The 22944-nt window shown below is 37.1% G+C and overlaps 1 protein-coding gene across 3 annotated transcripts in view; it reads left to right on the forward strand.

Annotated features, from left to right (window-relative positions):
* The window catches only part of METTL4 (methyltransferase 4, N6-adenosine), a 51947-nt gene extending 49764 nt beyond the window's left edge, over positions 1-2183 (forward strand). For all 3 annotated transcript variants that reach the window (XM_047828325.1, XM_047828323.1, XM_047828326.1), the window contains exon 9: positions 1299-2183. In XM_047828325.1, the coding sequence (XP_047684281.1) occupies positions 1299-1444 (146 nt within the window). In that variant the 3' untranslated portion in view covers positions 1445-2183. The remainder of the gene's footprint in view (positions 1-1298) is intronic.
* The last annotated feature ends 20761 nt before the right edge of the window (positions 2184-22944 follow it).

The following is a 22944-nucleotide window of genomic DNA, read 5'->3' on the forward strand; positions in this document are numbered from 1 at the left end:
ATACCAATGCTTTTAAACAAATAAACCGTTATTTTGCTGTGAGAGCAACTGGAGAACATTATGAAACATGTTTTTAAATATATTTTCTTTCTTTCTTTCTTTAAAAAAATTTTTTAATATAATTTATTGTCAAATTGGTTTCCATACAACACCCAGTGTTCATCCCAAGTGCCTTCCTCAATGCCCATCACCCACTTTCACCTCCCTCCACCCCCATCAACTCTCAGTTTGTTCTCACTATTTAAGAGTCTCTTAGGGTTTGCCTCCCTCCCTCTCTGTAACTTTAAATACATTTTCTTTTAAATTTTATCTATATCAAGTACTCCTAAGGAATACTTATCATTCCTAAAGGGAATTTGATAGATTTCTTCTAAGCTCAATCTTGTATAGCAGTTAAGAACTATATTTAGAAAATACTCTTCTGGTGACTTTTCATCCCTCAATTATTATTTTCATACCCAGTTCCTGTAATGCTAATATAGCTAACCAGAACATGATCAAGGTTAAATTGATTTAAATATTGTCATCCAAATGAACATGTACTTTAAAAAAAGGCTTCTATGGTATATTCTGTCACTGTATATCATAGCATTTAGTCACCATATATATGATGTACTTTTTTTCTCAAAAATAAAGTTTTCAGTAGTTATTAATACATATATACATTAAATAAAAAATACTTATCTGTGGAAATAGTATGGTGAAATTTTAGGTAAAAAGGGTCTATAATTTGGAAATGAGGGAATGTACTATATCCAGTTATAGCTAAGAGGATATTGTTATATTTGTTAGTTATGTGTTCTCAATATTTTTATTGATGCCTAATTTTTCATTTACTGCTCTTTTGCTAGTATATATGCTTGCAGACACTTATATTTTTATCTCAGTTTTTTAAGTGAATTGTTTTTGTATTGTTCCTATACACTTATTTTTCATGCGTGGATTACATTTATTAAAAAATTAAGTTAGTACTCAGGAGATGTGTCAGTATTGGAAAATTGAAAAGTCACCTGTGTGGGTGTTAAAATCCTTATTTCTCATCTACAAATGAAACCTGATAAATTAGGACTTCTCAAAGTTCTGATGGTATTATCCCCAATCTCAGGAGTGCTCATTTCAAATGATTTCTAACTATAAATAGTAAAGCCCGTGATGAAATCCTTGAAATTAATTAGCTATCCTCCTCCCCACCCCTTTTTTAAAAGGAAACATCCCTGTTCTTTGCTTTTAACTGCTAAAAGGAAATTGATTCCTTTCTTAATAATAATTTTTATGTTTTTTTTCTCTTTTTTGGACAGAGGTTCTAAAAGACTATGTCAAGCCAGATGGGGAATGTTTGGAATTGTTTGCTCGAAATTTACAGCCGGGTTGGACTAGTTGGGGCAATGAAGTTCTCAAATTTCAACACATGGATTATTTTGTTGCTCTGGAGTCTAGAAGCTGACTGTGGTCTTAAAGTTGTGATTTTCTTCAGTTTTTCCCCATCCCTTCTTCCTTCATTCTAACTGATTGTTCCTTTTCTTACCAACCAGTATGCTTAGAAATGTAAACAGGACTTGGTTTTTCTGCAAAAGACCATAAGTGACTAGTCTTTATGTAATTTTGAGATGAATTTACTTCAGTTGCATTAGTATTCCCCATTATTCCAGATTCACTGTAAATAAAAAGTCAAGCAGTTAGAAAAACGACAAGACTTTGTTATTGAAAAAGTTCAGAAAGCATGCACTGTGGACCAGAGGTCATAATTCTGCCCATGGATATGTTTTGTTTGGCCCTATGGTGTTGTAAAAAAAATTTAAACCACCATTCTAAAAAATGAGGGAATTTCACATAAAGTCTAGATTTCTGCTTTTCTTTAAACATCAGAAGCTCTGGCTGCACTGTGGTCTGTATTCTTTCCTGGCATCAGTAAGTAGGAACCACTGGTAGCAGCTCACTTGGGAAGGGACCTACCTGTGTTTTGCAGTTTACTATAGTTAACACTTGCTCCGTGCTACTCACTTGTGTTGTCTCCTTGGCCCCTGTGCAACCTAAACTTATGACCTTCGGTATACTGTTACATTCTGGAAAAAATACTGAAAGACCTACCAAGTCATCATTGTGTTGTGTTTATGAAACATTTTAGAGGGTTTTAAATTGCATTCAAGGTCACTTTTCAAGTGCTTCATAGTTTTGCTTTGTTTTCTAGAAGAATATTTAAGAAATGCTATTTCTTATAAAAATGTCAGAAAATAAACAGTGCTTACGATTTATTAAATTTTTTTTTTTTTCAACGTTTATTTATTTTTGGGACAGAGAGAGACAGAGCATGAACGGGGGAGGGGCAGAGAGAGAGGGAGACACAGAATCCGAAACAGGCTCCAGGCTCTGAGCCATCAGCCCTGAGCCTGACGCGGGGCTCGAACTCACGGACCGCAAGATCGTGACCTGGCTGAAGTCGGACACTTAACCGACTGCGCCACCCAGGCGCCCCAACAGTGCTTACGATTTAAAAGATATTTATATTATTTACAGATTTCCCACAAATATTTCTTTACTAAGTCAAATATTTTTACTGAAATGATTCTTTGAAAGGCATGCTGATTTATTATGTATAATCTTTTTTCAAATTGAGATATAATTTCACATAAAATTCTCCAGTTTTTAGTATAGCGTTCGATGGGTTTAGAAAATGTATATACAGTTGTCTATCTACCACCATAGTCATAATATAGAACATTTTCTTCACCTCCAAAACTCATGTGTCCAATTACAGTCATTCCCTTCCTCCCACCCCTGGCCCTTGGTAAACAATGATTTGTTTTCTACCATTAGTTTTGCTTTTTTAGAATTTCATGTAAACAGAATCATAGAACATGTAATCTTTTGTGTCTGGCTTCTTTCCCTTAGCATTTTGACAAAAGTATTTATACAATTTACAGCTTTTTTATAAATATTTATCTGCTAAGTAAAATGTTAGATTGAAATGATTATATGACAAAATTAATTCATTTACTGATTTTGCCAAAGAGAAGTGTTATTTTTGAAGTTTGTTCATTCTTTGAGTGTGTGAATATGGTAATATAGGCTTAACTTTGTATTTATAGGGATACTCTAACTTGTTACAGAAATGGAAAAAGGTATTAAACTCGAAGCAAACCTCTCCAAACCTCATTTGAAACTCTTTCCAGCTTCTTGTAGTATTTATAGATTTTATATAGTTTGTGGAAACATTTTATCCTCACCAAGTTTTTGGACTTTTATTTTTGCATCACAAATCCTGATAGTTGAGAGAAAAAGAGAATTTTTATTCACTGAGTCTGGTATTCAAAACACAGAAGTTTGTTTTTTTTGTTTTGTTTGTTTTTTTAAGAAACAGTGGTTCTAGTCTTACCTCTGCTCCTAAGGTGTACAAACTCTGGGCCTTGTTTGTAATTCCTGTTTAAGTGTTGGGCTCTTTTTTGAACAAAGGATGATTCTGGAAAACGGAACAGTCATATGCCATGTGGGAACAAAAAGGCCAGACTAAGATTAACCTTTGACTTCATTACCAGAGTTTAGCCAACTGACCTAATGAACTTTATTATCAAATTTATTTAATAAGATATTTTCATTCAGAGATTTTTATATTACCTTTAAAACTTCTTAGGATTTTCTTTTCTATCATATTTTTTTACAGACTTAAAGTCTTTTAGGATGCTTGGAAATAGGGCATAGGGATAGACCCTATTACTCAGCCTTTATTTGTATCCTCTAGTCAAAGTTTGACTTAGTTTCTTTCAGTTTCTTGGCCACTTTAGGCAAGGGCCTCTTTTGTATAGATGGTAATAAGTTCAGTGTAGCAGTCAGTGCATTCTGAAGCCAACTTGCTTAGGTTTGAACCCCAACTTTTTTTTTTTTTTCAACGTTTATTTATTTTTGGGACAGAGAGAGACAGAGCATGAACAGGGGAGGGGCAGAGAGAGAGGGAGACACAGAATCGGAAACAGGCTCCAGGCTCTGAGCCATCAGCCCAGAGCCCGATGTGGGGCTCGAACTCCCGGACCGCGAGATCGTGACCTGGCTGAAGTCGGACGCTCAACCGACTGAGCCACCCAGGCGCCCCTGAACCCCAACTTTTTCAGCTAGTAGCTTAAGACTTTGAGAAAGTTAATTAAGTCTCTATGCTTTAGCCTCTTCATCCATAGAAATGGGCAATAATAATACTTATCTCTCTTTAAAAAATTTTTATTTATTTTTGATAGAGAGAGACAGAGCAGAAGTGGGGGAGGGGCAGAGAGAGAGGGAGACACAGAATCCGAAGCAGGCTCCAGGCTCCGAGCTGTCAGCACAGAGCCCGACGTGGGGCTTGAACTCACAAACCTCGAGATCATGACCTGAGCCAAGTCAGACGCTTAACCGACTGAGCCACCCAGGTGCCCCTATAATACTTACCTCTTAAGTTGTTATGAGGATTAAATGAGTTGATACACGTAAGGCACTTAGAACTGGACTTGGAATATTTTAAGTGATCAATAAATGTTTGAACTGCTTGCATATTTTTCAGTTTCAGGTCAAAAAGGTTTTCTATCACAATCTCTACTCAAATTCAGGAGATTCACCTGAATACTCTCCATAGAGTTTTTCTGTCTGAACATCATATTTTCTTGATCTTTTTCTTGAGATCAGATTTCCTAGCTTGTACCTGGTTTCTTACATGAGGAAGATTTGAAATCCATCATTCCCATTGTGGTCCTGCCTAAAAACAAGTAACTAAAAACAAATTAAAACAAAGGCCATATTTAGTGTTGGGCTTCAGCTCTTGATTGTGTACTGCCATGCTGACTCTGAACTTCATAGTTAACTCTGCATTGTTCTTTGATGACTTCCATAGGTGGTTAATTGGTGGCCTTTCTGATGTTTTTTCTACATTCAGAGACTTTAGGCTCATGTCATGTTAATTTTGGTTCAAAATAGATCTCTTATACTTTACTAGATGATCTGTTACCCTTTATAGGAACTTGGTTTTTATGTGCAACCGCTGTGCAACAAACTGAATGTTTGTACCCTTCCAAAATTCATATGCTGAAACCCTAACCCTCAAGTGATGGTACTTAGGGGTGTGGCCTTTGGGAAGCAATTAGAGTTAGATCAGGTCATCACGGTAGGGCCCTCATAATAGGATTAATGGCTTTATGGAACCTCACTCTGCATGCACACACCAAGAAGAGGCCAGGTGAGGACAGAACCAGGAAGAGAACTCTCACCAAGAACCTGACCATGCTGGCATCCTGATCTTGAGCTTTGACCCTCCTGAACCCTGAAGAATAAATGTTTATTCAGCCTGGAACTGACTGAGACAGCCACCAAAGGGATTTTCTAGTTGATAAGGTAAAGACCAAGTAAATAAGGCCTTTTTCTTCCAATGGTCTGAAAGGCACCAGTGGGGAATAGGATTTTTCTCTTGGATGTCAACATTTTCGAGAGGCGAACATTACTGTGGGCTGGTTGTTTTCTTGGAAGAGGACAGAGAGTTTAGTCCATGACTTAGGTCTGGGCCTGGCTTTAATTGCTCCCTTTGCTCTGTCCTTGTTATAGGCTCTATTTACTTTGTCCTATTCTAGTTCTTCCAATTCTGTGACTCAAACTCATTCTTATCAGAAACCCTAAACATACCTTTTCAGGTTTGGTACCCTAGAGACATATCTTTAGTGATTTTTTATATATTCAGCTTTAGTGAGACTTTGGGTTTTTTCTTGATAGTGATTCAGAGGAGGATTATAATTACATTAAAGGGGCTTCCCTTCCCTGAAGATGCTCTCCAGTTCACCTCATTTGACTCCTATCATGCACCACTGGCCTACCACACTCTGGGAAGCACCACAGTGCTGTTGGCATAGCTCTCTGGTTATCAGAGTTCTTGTACTTCAGTTATGTCACTTTACCCTCAAAGCAGTTTTATGAAGTTGTAGTTATAATGAAGGAACAGGTTCATAGAGGCTAGCTGACATGGCTAATAAGCGATAACTAAGACTTGAATTCTGATTCCTAAATTAAGGCACTTTATGTTGTATCATGTTTGCTAATGAACCTGAGATCTTAATAATAGGCTCATTAGCTAATAATCAGAGGATCTGTTGGGTGGCCTGCAGCGATTTAGAATGGTTTATATATAATGATCCAAACAAACCTTTCTCAATATATGATATCACCAGTCTTGAGTTTTTAACACAGTATTTTTTGTTAGAGATTTTAGTGACATTGGTTGAACTAATAGCCCGAGTTCCATTCAGAATCACTCAGAATCAGACAAGCTGTTAAACCCGTTGACATAAGCCATTAGCACATTTACCATGCAATCATGTGTCCCTCAATCAGATTAGGCATTTTAAGCTCACATTTTTAAGGAAACTCTTCTGCAGAAAATAGAATTGGATTTGAAGGCAGCTATTCAAGTGGTTAGAAAGGAGAGATTAAATAAGGTAAGTACAGGTGCAAATTATTATATGTACCATGGTGACCTGTTGTCAGTGTTTGGATGTATGGACCAACCCAGAACTCTGTAGATGGTTTTAATTAAATTCATGGTTCTATTGACTAGTCTCCTCCAGCTTGAAAGCAAGTCAGAATACCATGATAACTCCACAATCAACCTTTCCCTCTAAATATTACTAGGAGTTTACCTAAATCTTCTGGGGCTTCTGGGAACTTGGGGAGAACCTCTTGGACTTTTTCAGTAGCAGTCAAAATCCTTGGGACTGTATGAAAACAAATTTATCTCTAGGGGTGGAGAACATGGGAAAAATTTTTTTTCATTCACCATTTACTTTTTCCAGTTAGGCTTTGGCCTGATTATCAGATAACTGTGACACAACATGGGACAAGTTTGGACGACAGCTAAGGCAAATGAATGGTCACTTGTAGTATTAAAATCATTTTTGGTCACTATCTTTAACAAAAAATATAAGGCACCCAGTTTGATTTTTAGCTTCTTCTCCCAAAATCACCCGCATACATCCTGATTATTAGTCAAACTGGACTGTTTGTTGTTATTTAAATTTAGGACTCTCTACTTTTGCTCATGGATTTTCCTCAGTCAGAAAAAAAGACTAGGCTGTGGGATCAGCTGGATCTATATATTGAGTCTTGATATTTATCTTCTGAGTGTCTGAATAAGTATTTAACTATGCTATCCCGTTTTCTGAGGAATAAGAAGGGTAATCTTTAGACCTAGTAGGATTATTATGAAGTGAAGTAACATATGTGAAGGTATCTAACATAGGACCTGGTACCTAGAAGTTATTCAATGTATATGCTTATTTCTCTGTATTTACAGTCTTCCTGGCAACACCTTTTATTTCATGATCCACTTTTTTTTTTCTTTCTAAAGGGAGGCTTTTATACTTGCCCTTAGAGCCATTTTCCACATATATGGATTATACAGATAGGTTTTTTCTCACATTTATCATGAAAACAGAAAGTGGTTTATTCTTTAGGTGGCTCACTGAAAACAAACAAACAAACAAACAAACATATAGATGAATTCATATCCTCTTGAATACATTGTGGGAGGTAGGAAAAATTTTTATTTATGTTTCTCATACCAGCATATACCTAGAACTGCCAATAATTAATGAATGAATAAACTGACTCTTGGCCTCAAGTATCTTTGAGTTAGGTAAGACTCATGTAAGAAACCATTAGAACATAATAAACCACAGTATACAGTCAAAGACTAAAGGATGGAATAGGTGGAAAGTGATGCACAAGTTTAGAGAAGCAGATCACTTAGAAATCACTAAGCAATATGAGAAACAGAGAATAGGAAACAAGTCTTGATTAAATTTTGGTTTATTTTCTAACTGTAGGAGTAACTGTGATGATGTTACTAGACAGTAGGCAGCTAAAATGTGTGAGTTCAGAGAAGTTGCAAAGAAAGCATTCTGTTCTTTCTAGATTGTAAACTTTAAAAAATTTTTCTCCAGAAATCCAGAGGATATTAGTACATGCAGTTTATTTGATCAATTTAATAGAACTAGAGGCTAAATTAACTGAGGCTTTTTTACCTGCTTCTCTAGATCTTCTACCTTTTGAATGAGAATGCTATTTGGGCATCTTTTCTAGAGTTGTCTAGCAGGATTATATTTTAAATTTTTATTTATTTTGAGAGAGAGAGAGAGAGAGAGCATGAGTGGGAGGGATAGAGAGAGGGAGAGAGAGAATCCCAAGCAGGCTCCACACTGTCAGCATAGAGCTTGACATGGGGCTCTATCTCATGAACTGAACTGTGAGATTATGACCTGGGCCGAAATCAAGAGTTGGAAGCTCAACCAACTGAGCCACCCAGGTGCCTCTTGTAGGATTATTTTTATGATTCTATAGCTGTATTGAGGTATAATTGATACAAATTGTGTATACTTATAATGGATAGTTTAATGAGCTTTGACCTATGTGTGTACCTGCAAAGCCACCATCACAAACAAGATAATAAACATGTTATCATTATCTCCCAAGATTTTGTCAAGATCCTATATAATCCATCTACCATAACTACCCCTCTACATTTTATCCCTAGGCAATCACTGATCTGCATTCTGTACCGTGGAGTTGTGTGCATTTTCTAGAATTGTACATAGATGCCCTAACAAATTAACACAATCATAATGGATTAAAAAAACACTCATTATTAGTTTACAATTTTGTAGGTCAGAATTCTGGCAATCTCACCTGGGTCACTGCCTAGGATCTCAGAACACCAAAAACAAGGTGTTGGCTGGGCTGAACTCTTATCGAGGCTTTAGGAAAAATCCATTTTTAAGGTCATTCAGGTTGATAGCCCAATACAGTTCTGTTTCCTTGATAGCTGTCAGCTAGGGATCGACTCTCAGTCCTTGCCCATGGCTCCCTCTATCTTCAAAGTCACAATAGCACTTTCAGTAACTAGCCTTCGACTCTAACTTCTCCATGTGCTGTCATCTAGAGAAAATTCTCTGCTTTTAAAGGGCATTTATGCTTAGATTAGACCCACTTGAATAAACTCCCTTTTGTGAGTGTTAAAGTCATTATATTCACAGGTTCCAACCAAATTCAAAGGGGAGGAGACTTTACAGTTGTGAAGCTCTTTGGGAGTCTTTCTTAGAATTTTGCCTACCATGGGCCCAGCCTCTGGCCCCCAGAATTCCATGTCTGTCTCACATGTAAAATACATTCAGCCCTTCCCAAGGTTTGCAAGGGTATCATTTCATTATAGCATGAACTCAAAGTCCATGATCTCATCTAAATTTCATCAACTTAAAAGCCCCAAATCTCATCATTTAAAAAATCTAAATCAGGTTAGAACAGAAGCTTCTGGTATAATCCATTAAGTACAGCTTCTGGGAAAATTTCCTCTCCATTTGTGGACCTGTGGAACTCAAGAAACAAGTGACCTGCTTCTAACACAACCAACATACAATAGCGGGACAGTTAAAGCATTAGAGTTATAGCTATTCTAGTTAAAAAAGAAGATATGGGAAAAAAATGGCCTTACTTAAATCCAAATCAGTCTGAAAATCTAGCCAGGTGAACTCTAGGCAGACTTCCTTGGTTAGGATTCAATATAAGTTTAGTAAGGCCTGGCAATAACCCTGGCTCCTAGCACTTAGGGCTCTTGGCTCCACCCTCTGAGCTATGGTTCATCTCTCTTGGCTTTGGTTTTCATCCTTTGTGTCATCCTTCCTTTTCTGTGAAAGGTAGCATGTGTTTACAGCTGACTACTTTTATCAGCCTGCTTCCTGGCAGTATAATTGGAGTATAATTGGAGTATAATTGACAGCTTTCTTTTAATTTTATACTCTCTCCCTTTCAGCCTAAGCTGGTATAATTTCTGCTGCTCTAAAATTCTCAAGAACCTTGTGGACCTTGTTTCGAATTCAAGGGGATTCACTCATCAGACAAGAGCCAGATCCACAGATTTTGAAAAGATAATCCCTTCTCTTTTTTTTGCCTTTTCCTGAAATGACTGAGGGCCAATCCTCTTAAACTTCCTTGAGTCCTCTTGGTTGGTTGAGAAGATCTATTAGGAATACTCTTCATCTCTCTGAAGGATTTTTTGTATGCCTGAATACTCTGGCCTTTTAATCTTTCCAAGGTTTCATCAAAGGGTTGGACAGTCACCCACCCAGCCATTTCTTTATGCCATGATTTCAGAAGCACTCTCTTACTTTTAGCATATTTTGCCACCTGGAAAGGCCAAGAATTTCCTAAATCAGCATCTTGATTCCTTAAGACGCTTCCCCTCAGTTTATCTCCTCTTGCATTTTACTATAAGCAGCAAGAAGAAACTAGGAAGCACCTTCAACACTTTGCTTGGACATCTTAGCTAAATATTCAAGTTTATGACTTGTGAATTCTGCTTTCCACATAACTGCAGGATATGATTTGGCTACATATTATGCCTTTATATAACAAGGATTTCCCTCCCCTAGTTTCCAGTGACATGTTCCTTACTTCTTCTGAGCTCTCACCAGCATCATCTTTAACTGCCACATTTCTACTCAGAGTTTGTTCAGGACTTCAGTCATGCTCCTCCAAATTCTTCCAGTCTCTGCCCCCTGCCCAGTTTCAAAGTCACATTTTAGGTATTACCACAGCATCCCACATCTAGGTACCAGAGTGTGTGTCACTTTTTTTTTTTTTTTTAATTATCGTGTAACAAATTACCACAGACATAGGGATTTAAAACCATCTTTTTTTTTTTTTTTTTTTTTTTTTTTTAAACTCACAAATCTGTAGGTAAGAATTCTAGGTGGGCTAGACTGGATTCTTGGCCTATGGTCTCAAGGCTAAAAGCAAGGGGTTGGTCAAGCTGGACTCTTATCTGGAGGCTCTCAGGAAGAATCTGCTTCCAACTTCATTCAGATAGTTGGCAGAATTCAGTTCCACGTGGTTGTAGGACAGGTCGCTTGTTTCCTTGCTGGGCCACAGCAGTGGTTGCTCTCAGCTTGCGGAAGCTGCACTCCCATCCACTTTCAGAACCAGCAGCGGTGTGTCAAATCCTTCTTGTGCTTCTGATCGCTGCTATCAGCCAGATAAAAGGCTCTGCTTTTACAGGACTTATGTGATTAGGTTGGTCCAGCTGGATAATCTCCCTTATTATATAGCATAATCATGGGAGTGATATTTCCTATTCACAGGTTCCACTCACAGTCCAAGAAGAGGGGATTCTACTGGGTTACTGGGGGTCAATTAAGAAAATTCTTAAAATTTTCCTACATTAATTTTTTTGGTAGGCCTTTGTGGTGTTTTTAGTGTGGGGAAATTATAAATAAAGTCTCTGTGAGCATTCGTATGTGAATTTTGGTATAGATCTATGTGTTCATCTCTTTTGCATGTATACCTCAGGGTGGAATGTCTGGGTCATATGGTAGGTATAAGTTTAACTTTTTAAGAAATAGTGTATTCCAAAGTGATTGTATTATTTTATATTCTCTACAAGCAGCAAATGAGAATTCCTATTTACATCCTTGTCAATGCTTGGTATGGTCATTTAGATTTTAGCTATTACATGAAGTAATAGCTCATTGTGGCTTTAATTTGTATTTTCCTAGTGACAAATGATTTTTAGCCTCTATCCATGTACTTATTTGCTATCTGTATATCTCCAGTAAAGAATCTGTTCAAATCATTGCCTGTTTTTTATTTGGTTGTTTGTTTTTATATTATTGAGTTGTAAGTGTTCTTTATATATACTTGATACAAGTTCTCTGTTTAATAGGTTTTAAGATGTTTTTTCCTAGTCTGAGATTTGCCTTTTAATTTTCACAGCAACGTCTTTTGTTTGTTTTAAAGTTTTTTTTTTTTTTAATTATAGGTTCACAGGAAGTTGCAGAAATATATGTAGGGAGGTCCTGTGTACCCTTTATCTAGTTTCCCCCAATGGTAACATCTTGCATCTTGAATAACTGTTGTACAATATCAAAGTCAGGAAATTGACATTGGAACTATCCACAGAGCTTATTTAAACTTCACCAGTTTTACATGGACCAGTGTGTGTATAAGGCTGTGCAGTTTCATCACACATGCAGATTTGTGTAATTATCACCATTGTCAAGATACACAACTCTTACATCCAGGAATTAGGACATGTATATCTTTGGGGTGCTATTATTCTGCCTGTTGCTGGTTACAAAATATTGTTGGAATTTTCATAGGGATAAATTAAATCTATATATCAATTTAGGAAAAATTGATGTATTTACTATATTGAATCTTTAAAACCCTGCTATAGCTCTCTGTTTATTTGGGTCTTTGAATTTTTTAAACAGTATTTTGTAATTTTCAGCATACAGATCCTTGCATGTTTTTTTTTTTTTTCACTTTTAGTTCTACTTATGTTTATCACTGCTAACCTGTCTTCCTCAATCCCATACCACACTGCCGCCCCACTGTACATGCTGTGGTCAAATTTTCACCTAAGCATTTCATTTTCTTTGGCACAATTGTAAATGGTATTGTGTTTTAAATTTTAGTTTCTGCATGTTTTTGTTACTAAATAAAATGTGATTAATTTTTGTGTGTTGATTTTGTATCCTGTGACCATTTATTAGTTGTAGAATTTTTTTGTGTGTGAATTCCTCTAGACAGTTCTTTCTCTCTCTGTCTCTCTCTCCCTCCCCATTTTCTTCCCTTGTCTTTCCTTGCCTTCCCTTGCCTTTCCTTTCCTCCCATTCCCTCCCCTCCTTTCCTCTCCCCTCTTTCCCTTCCATTTTCTTTTTAAATATTTTTTTAATGTTTATTTATTTTTGGGAGAGAGACACAGACAGAGTGTGAGCAGGGGAGAGGCAGAGAGAGAGGGAGACATGGAATCTGAAGCAGGCTTCAGGCTCTGAGCTGTCGGCACAGAGTGCGATGTGGAGCTTGAACTCACAAACCGTGAGATCATGACCTGAGCCAAAGTTGGACGCTTAATCAACTAAGCCACTCAGTCGCCCCTAGGGAGCTTTTAATTATAAATTCATCTAATAGTTATGGGATTATTCACATTATCTATTTCGTGTTGGTAGTTTTTTGATAATTTGTGGTTTTTGAGGAATTGATCTATATCTTGTAAGTTGTATAACAGTGTCTTTTAAAGAGAAAATATTGACAAAGTTCTGTTTGTGTTTTTTTTTCCTTTTTTTAGTTTGTGATTTTTGTGTCCTATTTAAAAAAATCTTAACTAAACCCAAGATCATTAACATTTTCTATTATTTTTTCTTCTAGAAGTAGTATACAATTTGGTTTGTGATCTGTTTACAGTTATTTTTATGTATAGTGTGAGGTAAATGTGAACATTTATTTTTTTCCAAATGTATAACCAGTTCATACGGCACTAATTGTTGATAAATCTTTCTTTTCTGCTACTGAATTGCCTTGGCATCTGTCAAAACAATTGACAGAGATATATGTGTATATTGTGAGATTCTTAGTTTTGTTTCATTTTGTTTTGTTTTTATTTTTATTTTCATTTTTGAGGGGGTGGGCAGAGAGAGAGAGAGAAAGAATCTTAAGCAGGCTCCACATTCAGTGCAGAGCCCCATTTAGGGCTCGATCCCAGGACCCTGGGGTTATGACCTGAGCTGAAATTGCGTCTGATGCTGAACCGACTGAGCCATTCAGGCACTCCAGTTTTGTTCCATTAAGCTATGCCTTTATTTATGCCACTTCTACACTATCTTGATTACTATAATTTATAAAACATCTTGAAATCAGATATGATCAGTCCACAAACTTTGTTGTTGTTGTTGGTTGGGGGCATCACTTAAGAGGTACTATTTTTATTTGTAAAATTTGCATTTAAAAATTATTAGTAAGGGTCACCTGGATGGCTCAGTCAGTTAATCATCTGCGTTTTGATTTCAGCTCAGGTCATAATCTCGTGGTTCATGAATTTGAGCTCTGCATTGGGCTCTGTGCTGATAGTGCAGAGCCTGCTTGGGATTCTCCCCCTCTCTCTCTCTGTCTCTCAAAATAAATAAATAAACTTAAAAAAATTATTAGTAAAATAAAACATTTAAAAATACTAGGCCATTTGTATTTCTTTCATGAATTATCAACAGTTCCTTTTGATTACCCATGTTTTCTGGTGAGGCATTCATATTTTCAAATTAATTTTTCTAAGCTTTATAATATAGAAATTTAGAACATACACAAAATAAGAGAATGATATAATGAACCTTTATATACCCATCATTCAACTTCAACAATTATCAACCTGTGACCAGTTTTGATTACTTTATACCCCTGCCCACTCCTCCCACCTGGACTATTAAAAAGACAATCCCAGACATCATATTATTCTATCCATGGTGTCCTAATTCTACAGATGAGTAAAGTGAGATTTAGAGAATTCAAATGATGTAGTCAAAGTCACACTGCTAATAAGTGGCAAAACTGGGACCTGAACCCCAGTCTGTTTCACTCCAAAACCCACGCTTTTATTTGTTTATTTTTAAACGATTTATTGAAGTGTGATTGACATGTAAAAACTGATGCATCTTTAATGCGTACAACATAGGAGTATGGGGATAAAGTATACATCTGTGAAACCATCATCACTATCAAGGCCATAAACATATCCATCACCTCCCAAAGTTTCCTCCTACCCTCTTTTTATTATTATTATTATTATTAGTAGTAGTAGTAGTAGTAATAGTAGTAGCAGTAGTAGTAGTATTGTGTGTGTGTGTGTGTGCGCATTTGTGTGTGTATTAGAACATATTCCTCCTGTATCTCCTACTCCCCTTCACCTGTTTTGCTAGCCTCCCACACCCTCCCCTCCGGCAACCATCAGTTCTCTGTATTTACAGTTTTGATTCTGATTTTTGCTTATTCATTGTTTTTGTTTTTTTAGATTCCATTTATGAGTAGAATCATATGCTATTTGTCTTTCTCAGTCTGACTTATTTTACCTAGCATAATACCCTCTAGATAACATCCAAATTGTCTCAAGTGCCACGATCTCATCCTTTTTTGGTTGTGTAATATTCCATTGTGTATATACATCACATTTTCCTTATCCATTCATCTGCTGATGCACACTTAGTTGCTTCCATGTCTTGGCTGTTGCAAAAAATGCTGCATTAAATATATGGGGGTGCATATATCTTTTCTAATGGTGTTTTCATTTTCCCTGGGTAAATGCAGTAAAACCTTGGTTTGAGAGTGTAATTTATTCCTGAAACATGCTTGTAATCTAAAGCACTTGTATGGCACAAAAACAGACACATAGACCAATGGAATAGAATAGAAACCCCAGAACTAGACTCACAAACGTATGGCCAACTCATCTTTGACAAAGCAGGAAAGAACATCCAATGGAAAAAAGACAGCCTCTTTAACAAATGGTGCTGGGAGAACTGGACAGCAACATGCAGAAGGTTGAAACTAGACCACTTTCTCACACCATTCACAAAAATAAACTCAAAATGGATAAAGGACCTAAATGTGAGACAGGAAACCATCAAAACCTTAGAGGAGAAAGCAGGAAAAGACCTCTCTGACCTCAGCCGTAGCAATCTCTTACTCGACACATCCCCAAAGGCAAGGAAATTAAAAGCAAAAGTGAATTACTGGGACCTTATGAAGATAAAAAGCTTCTGCACAGCAAAGGAAACAACCAACAAAACTAAAAGGCAACCAACGGAATGGGAAAAGATATTTGCAAATGACATATCGGACAAAGGGCTAGTCTCCAAAATCTATAAAGAGCTCACCAAACTCCACACCCGAAAAACAAATAACCCAGTGAAGAAATGGGCAGAAAACATGAATAGACACTTCTCTAAAGAAGACATCCGCTCCTTATCAGGGAAATACAAATCAAAACCACACTCAGGTATCACCTCACGCCAGTCAGAGTGGCCAAAATGAACAAATCAGGAGACTATAGATGCTGGAGAGGATGTGGAGAAACGGGAACCCTCTTGCACTGTTGGTGGGAATGCAAATTGGTGCAGCCGCTCTGGAAAGCAGTGTGGAGGTTCCTCAGAAAATTAAAAATAGACCTACCCTATGACCCAGCAATAGCACTGCTAGGAATTTATCCAAGGGATACAGGAGCACTGATGCATAGGGCCACTTGTACCCCAATGTTCATAGCAGCACTCTCAACAATAGCCAAATTATGGAAAGAGCCTAAATGTCCATCAACTGATGAATGGATAAAGAAATTGTGGTTTATATACACAATGGAATATTACATGGCAATGAGAAAAAATGAAATATGGCCTTTTGTAGCAACGTGGATGGAACTGGAGAGTGTGATGCTAAGTGAAATAAGCCATACAGAGAAAGACAGATACCATATGGTCTCACTCTTATGTGGATCCTGAGAAACTTAACAGGAACCCATGGGGGAGGGGAAGGAAAAAAAAAAAAAAAAAGAGGTTAGAATGGGAGAGAGCCAAAGCATAAGAGACTGTTAAAAACTGAGAACAAACTGAGGGTTGATGGGGGGTGGGAGGGAGGAGAGGGTGGGTGATGGGTATTGAGGAGGGCACCTTTTGGGATGAGCACTGGGTGTTGTATGGAAACCAATTTGTCAATAAATTTCAGAAAAAAAAAAAAAAAAAAAAAAAAAAAAAGAAGACATCCGGATGGCCAACAGGCACATGAAAAGATGTTCAGCGTCGCTCCTTATCAGGGAAATACAAATCAAAACCACACTCAGGTATCACCTCACGCCAGTCAGAGTGGCCAAAATGAACAACTCAGGAGACTATAGATGCTGGAGAGGATGTGGAGAAACGGGAACCCTCTTGCACTGTTGGTGGGAATGCAAATTGGTGCAGCCGCTCTGGAAAGCAGTGTGGAGGTTCCTCAGAAAATTAAAAATAGACCTACCCTATGACCCAGCAATAGCACTGCTAGGAATTTATCCAAGGGATACAGGAGTACTGATGCATAGGGCCACCTGTACCCCAATGTTCATAGCAGCACTCTCAACAATAGCCAAATTATGGAAAGAGCCTAAATGTCCATCAACTGATGAATGGATAAAGAAATTGTGGTTTATATACACAATGGAATATTACGTGGCAATGAGAAACAATGAAATATGGCCTTTTGTAGCAACGTGGATGGAACTGGAGAGTGTGATGCTAAGTGAAATAAGCCATACAGAGAAAGACAGATACCATATGGTTTCACTCTTATGTGGATCCTGAGAAACTTCACAGGAACCCATGGGGGAGGGGAAGGAAAAAAAAAAAAAAGAGGTTAGAATGGGAGAGAGCCAAAGCATAAGAGACTGTTAAAAACTGAGAACAAACTGAGGGTTGATGGGGGGTGGGAGGGAGGAGAGGGTGGGTGATGGGTATTGAGGAGGGCACCTTTTGGGATGAGCACTGGGTGTTGTATGGAAACCAATTTGTCAATAAATTTCATAAAAAAAAAATAAAAAAAAATAAAGCACTTGTATATCAAAGTGAATTTCCCCATAAGAAATAATGGAAACTCAGATGATTTGTTCCACAACCCAAAAATATTCATAAAAAATGATTAAAATACTGTAATATAATACAAAATAATAAAATACAGAATATAAACAAAAATAAACAAATTAACCTTCAGTCACTTTTGAAAATCTTCATGGCTGGTGCAGAGAGAGGAGGGTTATCGTGTAGGATGACTCACTATCACTAATATATGTTGACTACAGTAGAGTATTAATAAACTCTTGTCATATACTGTATTTAATGTAACTGTCAATAAGGCAGCAGAGGAAAGGGTCTATATCTGTAGGAAGCCTGACCTAGAATGAAGCAAAGCATTCTTAAGCTTACTCTTGTATGGTAAAACAAAGGACTTTCCATAAGTTCTTTGAAGTGACAAAAAATACAGTAGTGCCAGTTGTGGGCAACTTCCAAAGTTCTGAAAAATCACTGATTTCTGCCAAACACCATGGCCTGCGACTGAGCGTCTGAGCATGAAAGATGATCACCCACAATCTCGCAAAGAGAAAGAACCATTGCCTCAGTTGTGATCATGTGATATTTGGCATCACGTACTGCTTGTATTGCAAGACATGGCTTGTTTTATCAAGTTAAAATTTATGTTTCCTTGTTTGTGGAACGCTCACAGAACAAGGTTTTACTGTACCCATAGAGGAATTATTGGATCACATGGTAGTTCTATTTTTAATTTTTTGAGGAATATCCATACTATTTTCTAAAGTGGCTGTACCAATTTACATTCCCACCATCAGTGTACAAGGGTTCCTTTTTCTCCACATCTTGCCAACACTTGTTTCTTGTCTTCTTGATTTTAGCTTTCTAATGGTGTGTGTGTGTGTGTGTGTGTGTGTGTGTGTGTGTGTGTGTGTGTATTTCATTGTGGTTTTGATTTGCATTTCTCTGATGATGAGTGATGTTGAGCATCTTTTCATGTGTCTGTTGGCCATGTATGTCTTTTTTGGAAAAATACATGGTATGATTTCAGTCTTCTTAAATTTATTGAGGCTTATTTTCTTGCCTAACAAGTGATCTGTTTTGGAGAATGTTCCATGTGCACTTGAAAAGAATGTTTATTCTGTTGTTTTGGATAAAATGTTCTGTATGTTTTGATCATCTGGTTTAATGCATCATTCAAATATGTTGTTTCCTTATTGATTTTCTGTCTGGATGATACATCCATTGATGCACATGGAGTGTTAAAGTCCCCTACTATTATTGTATCACCATCAGTTTCTTCCTTTATGTCCATTAATGTTTGCCTTATGTATTTAGGTGCTGCAGTGTTGGGTCTATAGATATTTATCATTGTTATATCCTCATGTTAGATTGACTCCCTTATCACTATGTAATGCTTTTGTCTCTTGTTATGGTCTTTGTGTTAAAGTCTGTTTTGTATGATATAAGTATTGTGACCCCAGCTTTTTTTTTTTTCACTTGCATTTGCACGGTGAATGTTTTTCTATCCCTTCACTTTCAGTCTGTATGCATCTTTAGGTTTGAGGTGAGTCTCTTATAGGCAGCATACAGATGAGTTTTGTTTTATTCTTATAGGCAGCATACAGATGCGTTTTAGTTTATTCTGTCACTCTTTGTCTTTTGATTGGAGCATTTAGGATATTTACACTTAAAGTAATTATTGATAAGTATATACTTATTGACATTTAAAAATTCTGTTTTCAGCTCTTCTTTATTCCTTTCTTCTTCTCTTGCTTTCTTTCTTTGTGATCATTGAGTATCTACAGTGTTTTGTTTTACTTTCTTTCTCTTTATTTTTTTGTATATCTACTATAGGTTTTGGGTTTGTGATTATCATGAGGTTCATATATAGCATCCTAAGTAAATAGCAGTCCATATTAATTTGATGATCATTTAAGTTCAAACACATTATTAAACCCCCCCCCAAAAAAAAACAAACAGAAAAAAATTTCTTTGTTTACCCCTTCTCTTCCCTTGTACTCCCTTCTCCACATTTTATTTATATGTGGTCATATTTTACATCTTTTTATTCACATTTTCTTATGTGTAATTATGGCCATTTGTTTACCACTTAAAGAAATCCATTTAACATTTCATGTAAGGTTGGTTTAATGGTTATAAATTCCTCTATCTTTCTTTTGTCTGGGAAACTCTTTATATCTCCTTTAAGTCTGAATGATAACCATTCTTGATTGTAGGTTTCTTCCTTTCAACACTTTGAATATATCATGCCACTCCTGGCTTGCAAAGTTTCTGCTGAAAAATCAGTCTTACAGGGTTTTCCCTTCTAGGTAACTTTTTGTTCTCTCTTGCTGCTTTTAGGATCCTTTTTGTTTGTTTGTTTGTTTATCTTTAACCTTTGGCGTTTTAATTATTATGTGTCATGGTATTGACCTCCTTGGGTTCATCTTGTTTGGAACTCTCTAGGCTTCTTGGACTTGGATATCTATTTTCCTTGTTAGGTTAAGGACGTTTTCAGTTATCTCTTCAAACAAGTTTTCTACACCTTTCTCTTTCTCCTTCTGGGATTCCTGTAATGCAAATGTTTTTTCATTTGATATTCAAGAGATCTCTTATTCTGTCCTCATTTTAAAAAATTCTTTTCTCTTTTTGCTGTTCAGCATGTTTGATTTCCATTATCCTGTCTTCCAGATCACTAATACGTTCTTCTGCATCCTCTAATCTCCTGTTGATTCCCTTGTGTGTTTTTTAATTTTAGTTATTGTATTCTTCAGCTCTGATTGGTACTTTTAATATTTTCTCTTTATTGAAGGTCTCACTGAGTTCTTCCATCTTTTCTCTGGCCCAGTGATTATATTTATAAACATTACTTTAAATTCTTTATTGGGCATATTGCATATCTCTGTTTCATTTAATTCTTTTACTGGGTTTTTTTTCCCTTTCTTTTGAAGCATATTCCTCTGTATCCCCATTTTGCTTAATTTTCTGTGTGTATTTGTATGGATTAAGTGAAATGGCTACTTCTCCTAAAATTGAAAGAATGATCTTGTGTGTGGTGACCCTGATGCAGACTGTGTGTGTCTGGTTACTTATTCTGGCTGGGCTGGAGCTGTGACTGTATATGCTAGTTACTGTTTCATTTATTAAAATTCAGGTTAGTTAACATACAGTGTAGTATTGGTTTCAGGATAGTTACTCTTTTCAACTGTGGCTTTTTACAGAGAGAATAAAGAAAAAATAATAATAAAAGAAAAAGAAAAAATAATGAAGAAAAAAAAGAAGAAAAAATAAAAAAGAGAAGAACAAAACCAAAAATAAAAAAATAAAATAAAAGCAAAACAGGACACATTTTAAAAAAGTAAACAAGATAAAATAAAACAATAAAAAAGCCCCCAAACCCCATAAAACTATGGCTTACCTGCTGTGCCCCCACATCACAGAGTGGCAGGTGTGGGCTTGTGGACCCTGGGCTCACTGAGGTTGCAAGCTCACTGTGAGCTGGAGTGTCTTCCTTTCTGGGATTTTAAGGTGGTGGAAGAGAGAGTGTTCCTGCAGTTTCCTTGCCCCCTAAATCATGGTTTTTTAACTGCTTCCCAAGTGCAGGTAGGGCTGAGGTGGGCCTGTGTACCCTGTGCTTGCTGAGGTTGTAAGCCATCTGTGATGATCTGATCCTCCATTTATGGCATCTGAACCACTCCTTATGGTGGCCAGACCCTGCTTCGGTCTGGGCCCTTGAGGTACAAGGGGAGAGAGCATTACTTCCCTGGCCCCTGTAAACCTTCACTTTTCTTCTGTGTCCCAGTGTGTCTAGGGCCGGTGTGGGCCTGTGGACTGAAGATGCAAGCCCACCAAGACAATTGGACCTGCCCACCAATGGTGCCTGGACTTTGCTCCCATTCAGGCTTAGCTGGGGTGGGAACATAAGCTATGTTGTTCTCTAGTCTGTCTGCCTGGAGAAATTTCCTGCAGCTCCTCTACTGCTTGGCAGAGTTCTAGTGTTGTCTCTTTTATGTGCTAGTTGCTCTTTTAAAATGTGAGTTGTTTTTTTTTTCTGTGCCCAAGAACAGAAGGATCTGTTCCCAGTCCTTCAGTATTATTCCTCCCCACTGCAGTTCCCAGATAGCATCAAGGGTGGGGGTTCACTTTGTTACTGTGTCTCCATCTCGCTTGTTCTGTCTTTAGTTGTTCACTAGCTATTCAGTTAGGCCTTAGTTTTTCGGGAGTTCTGTTAATAGGTATAATTTAGTGTGTTCCATGGAGGAGGTGAGTTCAGTCTTCCTGTCTCACCATCTTGAATTAGAGCCTTAATCCTTTTTTATTACTGGATTTATGTTTGCTACTATAGAAATGGCTTACATTTGGTTAGGATCCCTTTTGTCTCATATCCGTCTCTGATTTTTCTGTCTTAACTCTCTCCCTTTCTTTTTGGTTTGTGATATGACTGAGATCTTCCTATTAGGAGGTCAGCCATCCAGTCTTCTGTCTCCTGGAAACTCAGCTTTGACCTGAAGCTAAAATGAATAGGTTTCTGGATGGCAAATAGATGCAAGTTAGTCTTTCATTTTTCAAAGAGAGCGGGCCCTCACACGGCACAGTGAAAGTGGCATGGGATCTTGCATTTAGGAGGTTGGCATACAAATCTCACTTCTACCTGTAAGAATACCTCATTTGTAGAAAAAACCAACTTTATAGTGTTATTGGGGGGTCTGAAGGAGAAATGCCTAGGGAAATACTTCATAATGCTTGTTAGTTGTATTTTGTATTTTTTATTATTGTGAGAACACAGAATTATTTTAGCTACCTGAAAGTCTTGAAAAACAGGTATTAGGAAGGGCAGATTTATATTTTTGATTATATTTTGTAATTCTGATTTAAGGTTATCTTCAATTTCTCAATATGTGGAAAAAGAGAAACCTTAAATTGGAGGTACCAAGGCAATATTTAATTTCCCCTTATCTAATAGGATATCAAAGTAATACAGCCTCTTGGCCTCTGTACTCCAGTCATGAACCTCACATCCACTGAATCCTGAACAGGAAAGTGAGAGGAGCTACTCTGTCATTTCCAAAGACACCTCTCCTGGGGGGCCTGAGCATCTAAGCACAGGAATCCATGCCTCAGGTTAAGAACCATCCAGTGGGGCAAAACACAAATGCTGCTTTAAATTATGTTCTTTGTGGAGTAGCCCTTGATACAGATTGCTTTTTATCCCTCCAAGATGAAAAGAGCTGGGGAAGAGCCTGACCTCAAGAGGTTTTTAAAACAAATTCCTCCATGGGAATGCAAGCTGGTGCAGCCTCTCTGGAAAACAGTATGGAGGTTCCTCAAAAAACTAAAAATAGAACTACCCCATGACCCAGCAATTGCACTACTAGGCATTTATCTATGGGATACGGGTGTGCTGTTTCGAAGGGACACATGCACCCCTATGTATATAGCAGCACTATCAACAATAGCCAACGTATGGAAAGAGCCCAAATGTCCATCGATGGATGAATGGGTAAAGAAAATGTGTATATATATATATATATATATATATATATATATATATGTGTGTGTGTGTGTATATATATAT

The sequence above is a fragment of the Prionailurus viverrinus genome, chromosome D3 (assembly GCF_022837055.1).
Source record: "Prionailurus viverrinus isolate Anna chromosome D3, UM_Priviv_1.0, whole genome shotgun sequence".
In the NCBI taxonomy this organism is placed as follows: domain Eukaryota; kingdom Metazoa; phylum Chordata; class Mammalia; order Carnivora; family Felidae; genus Prionailurus; species Prionailurus viverrinus.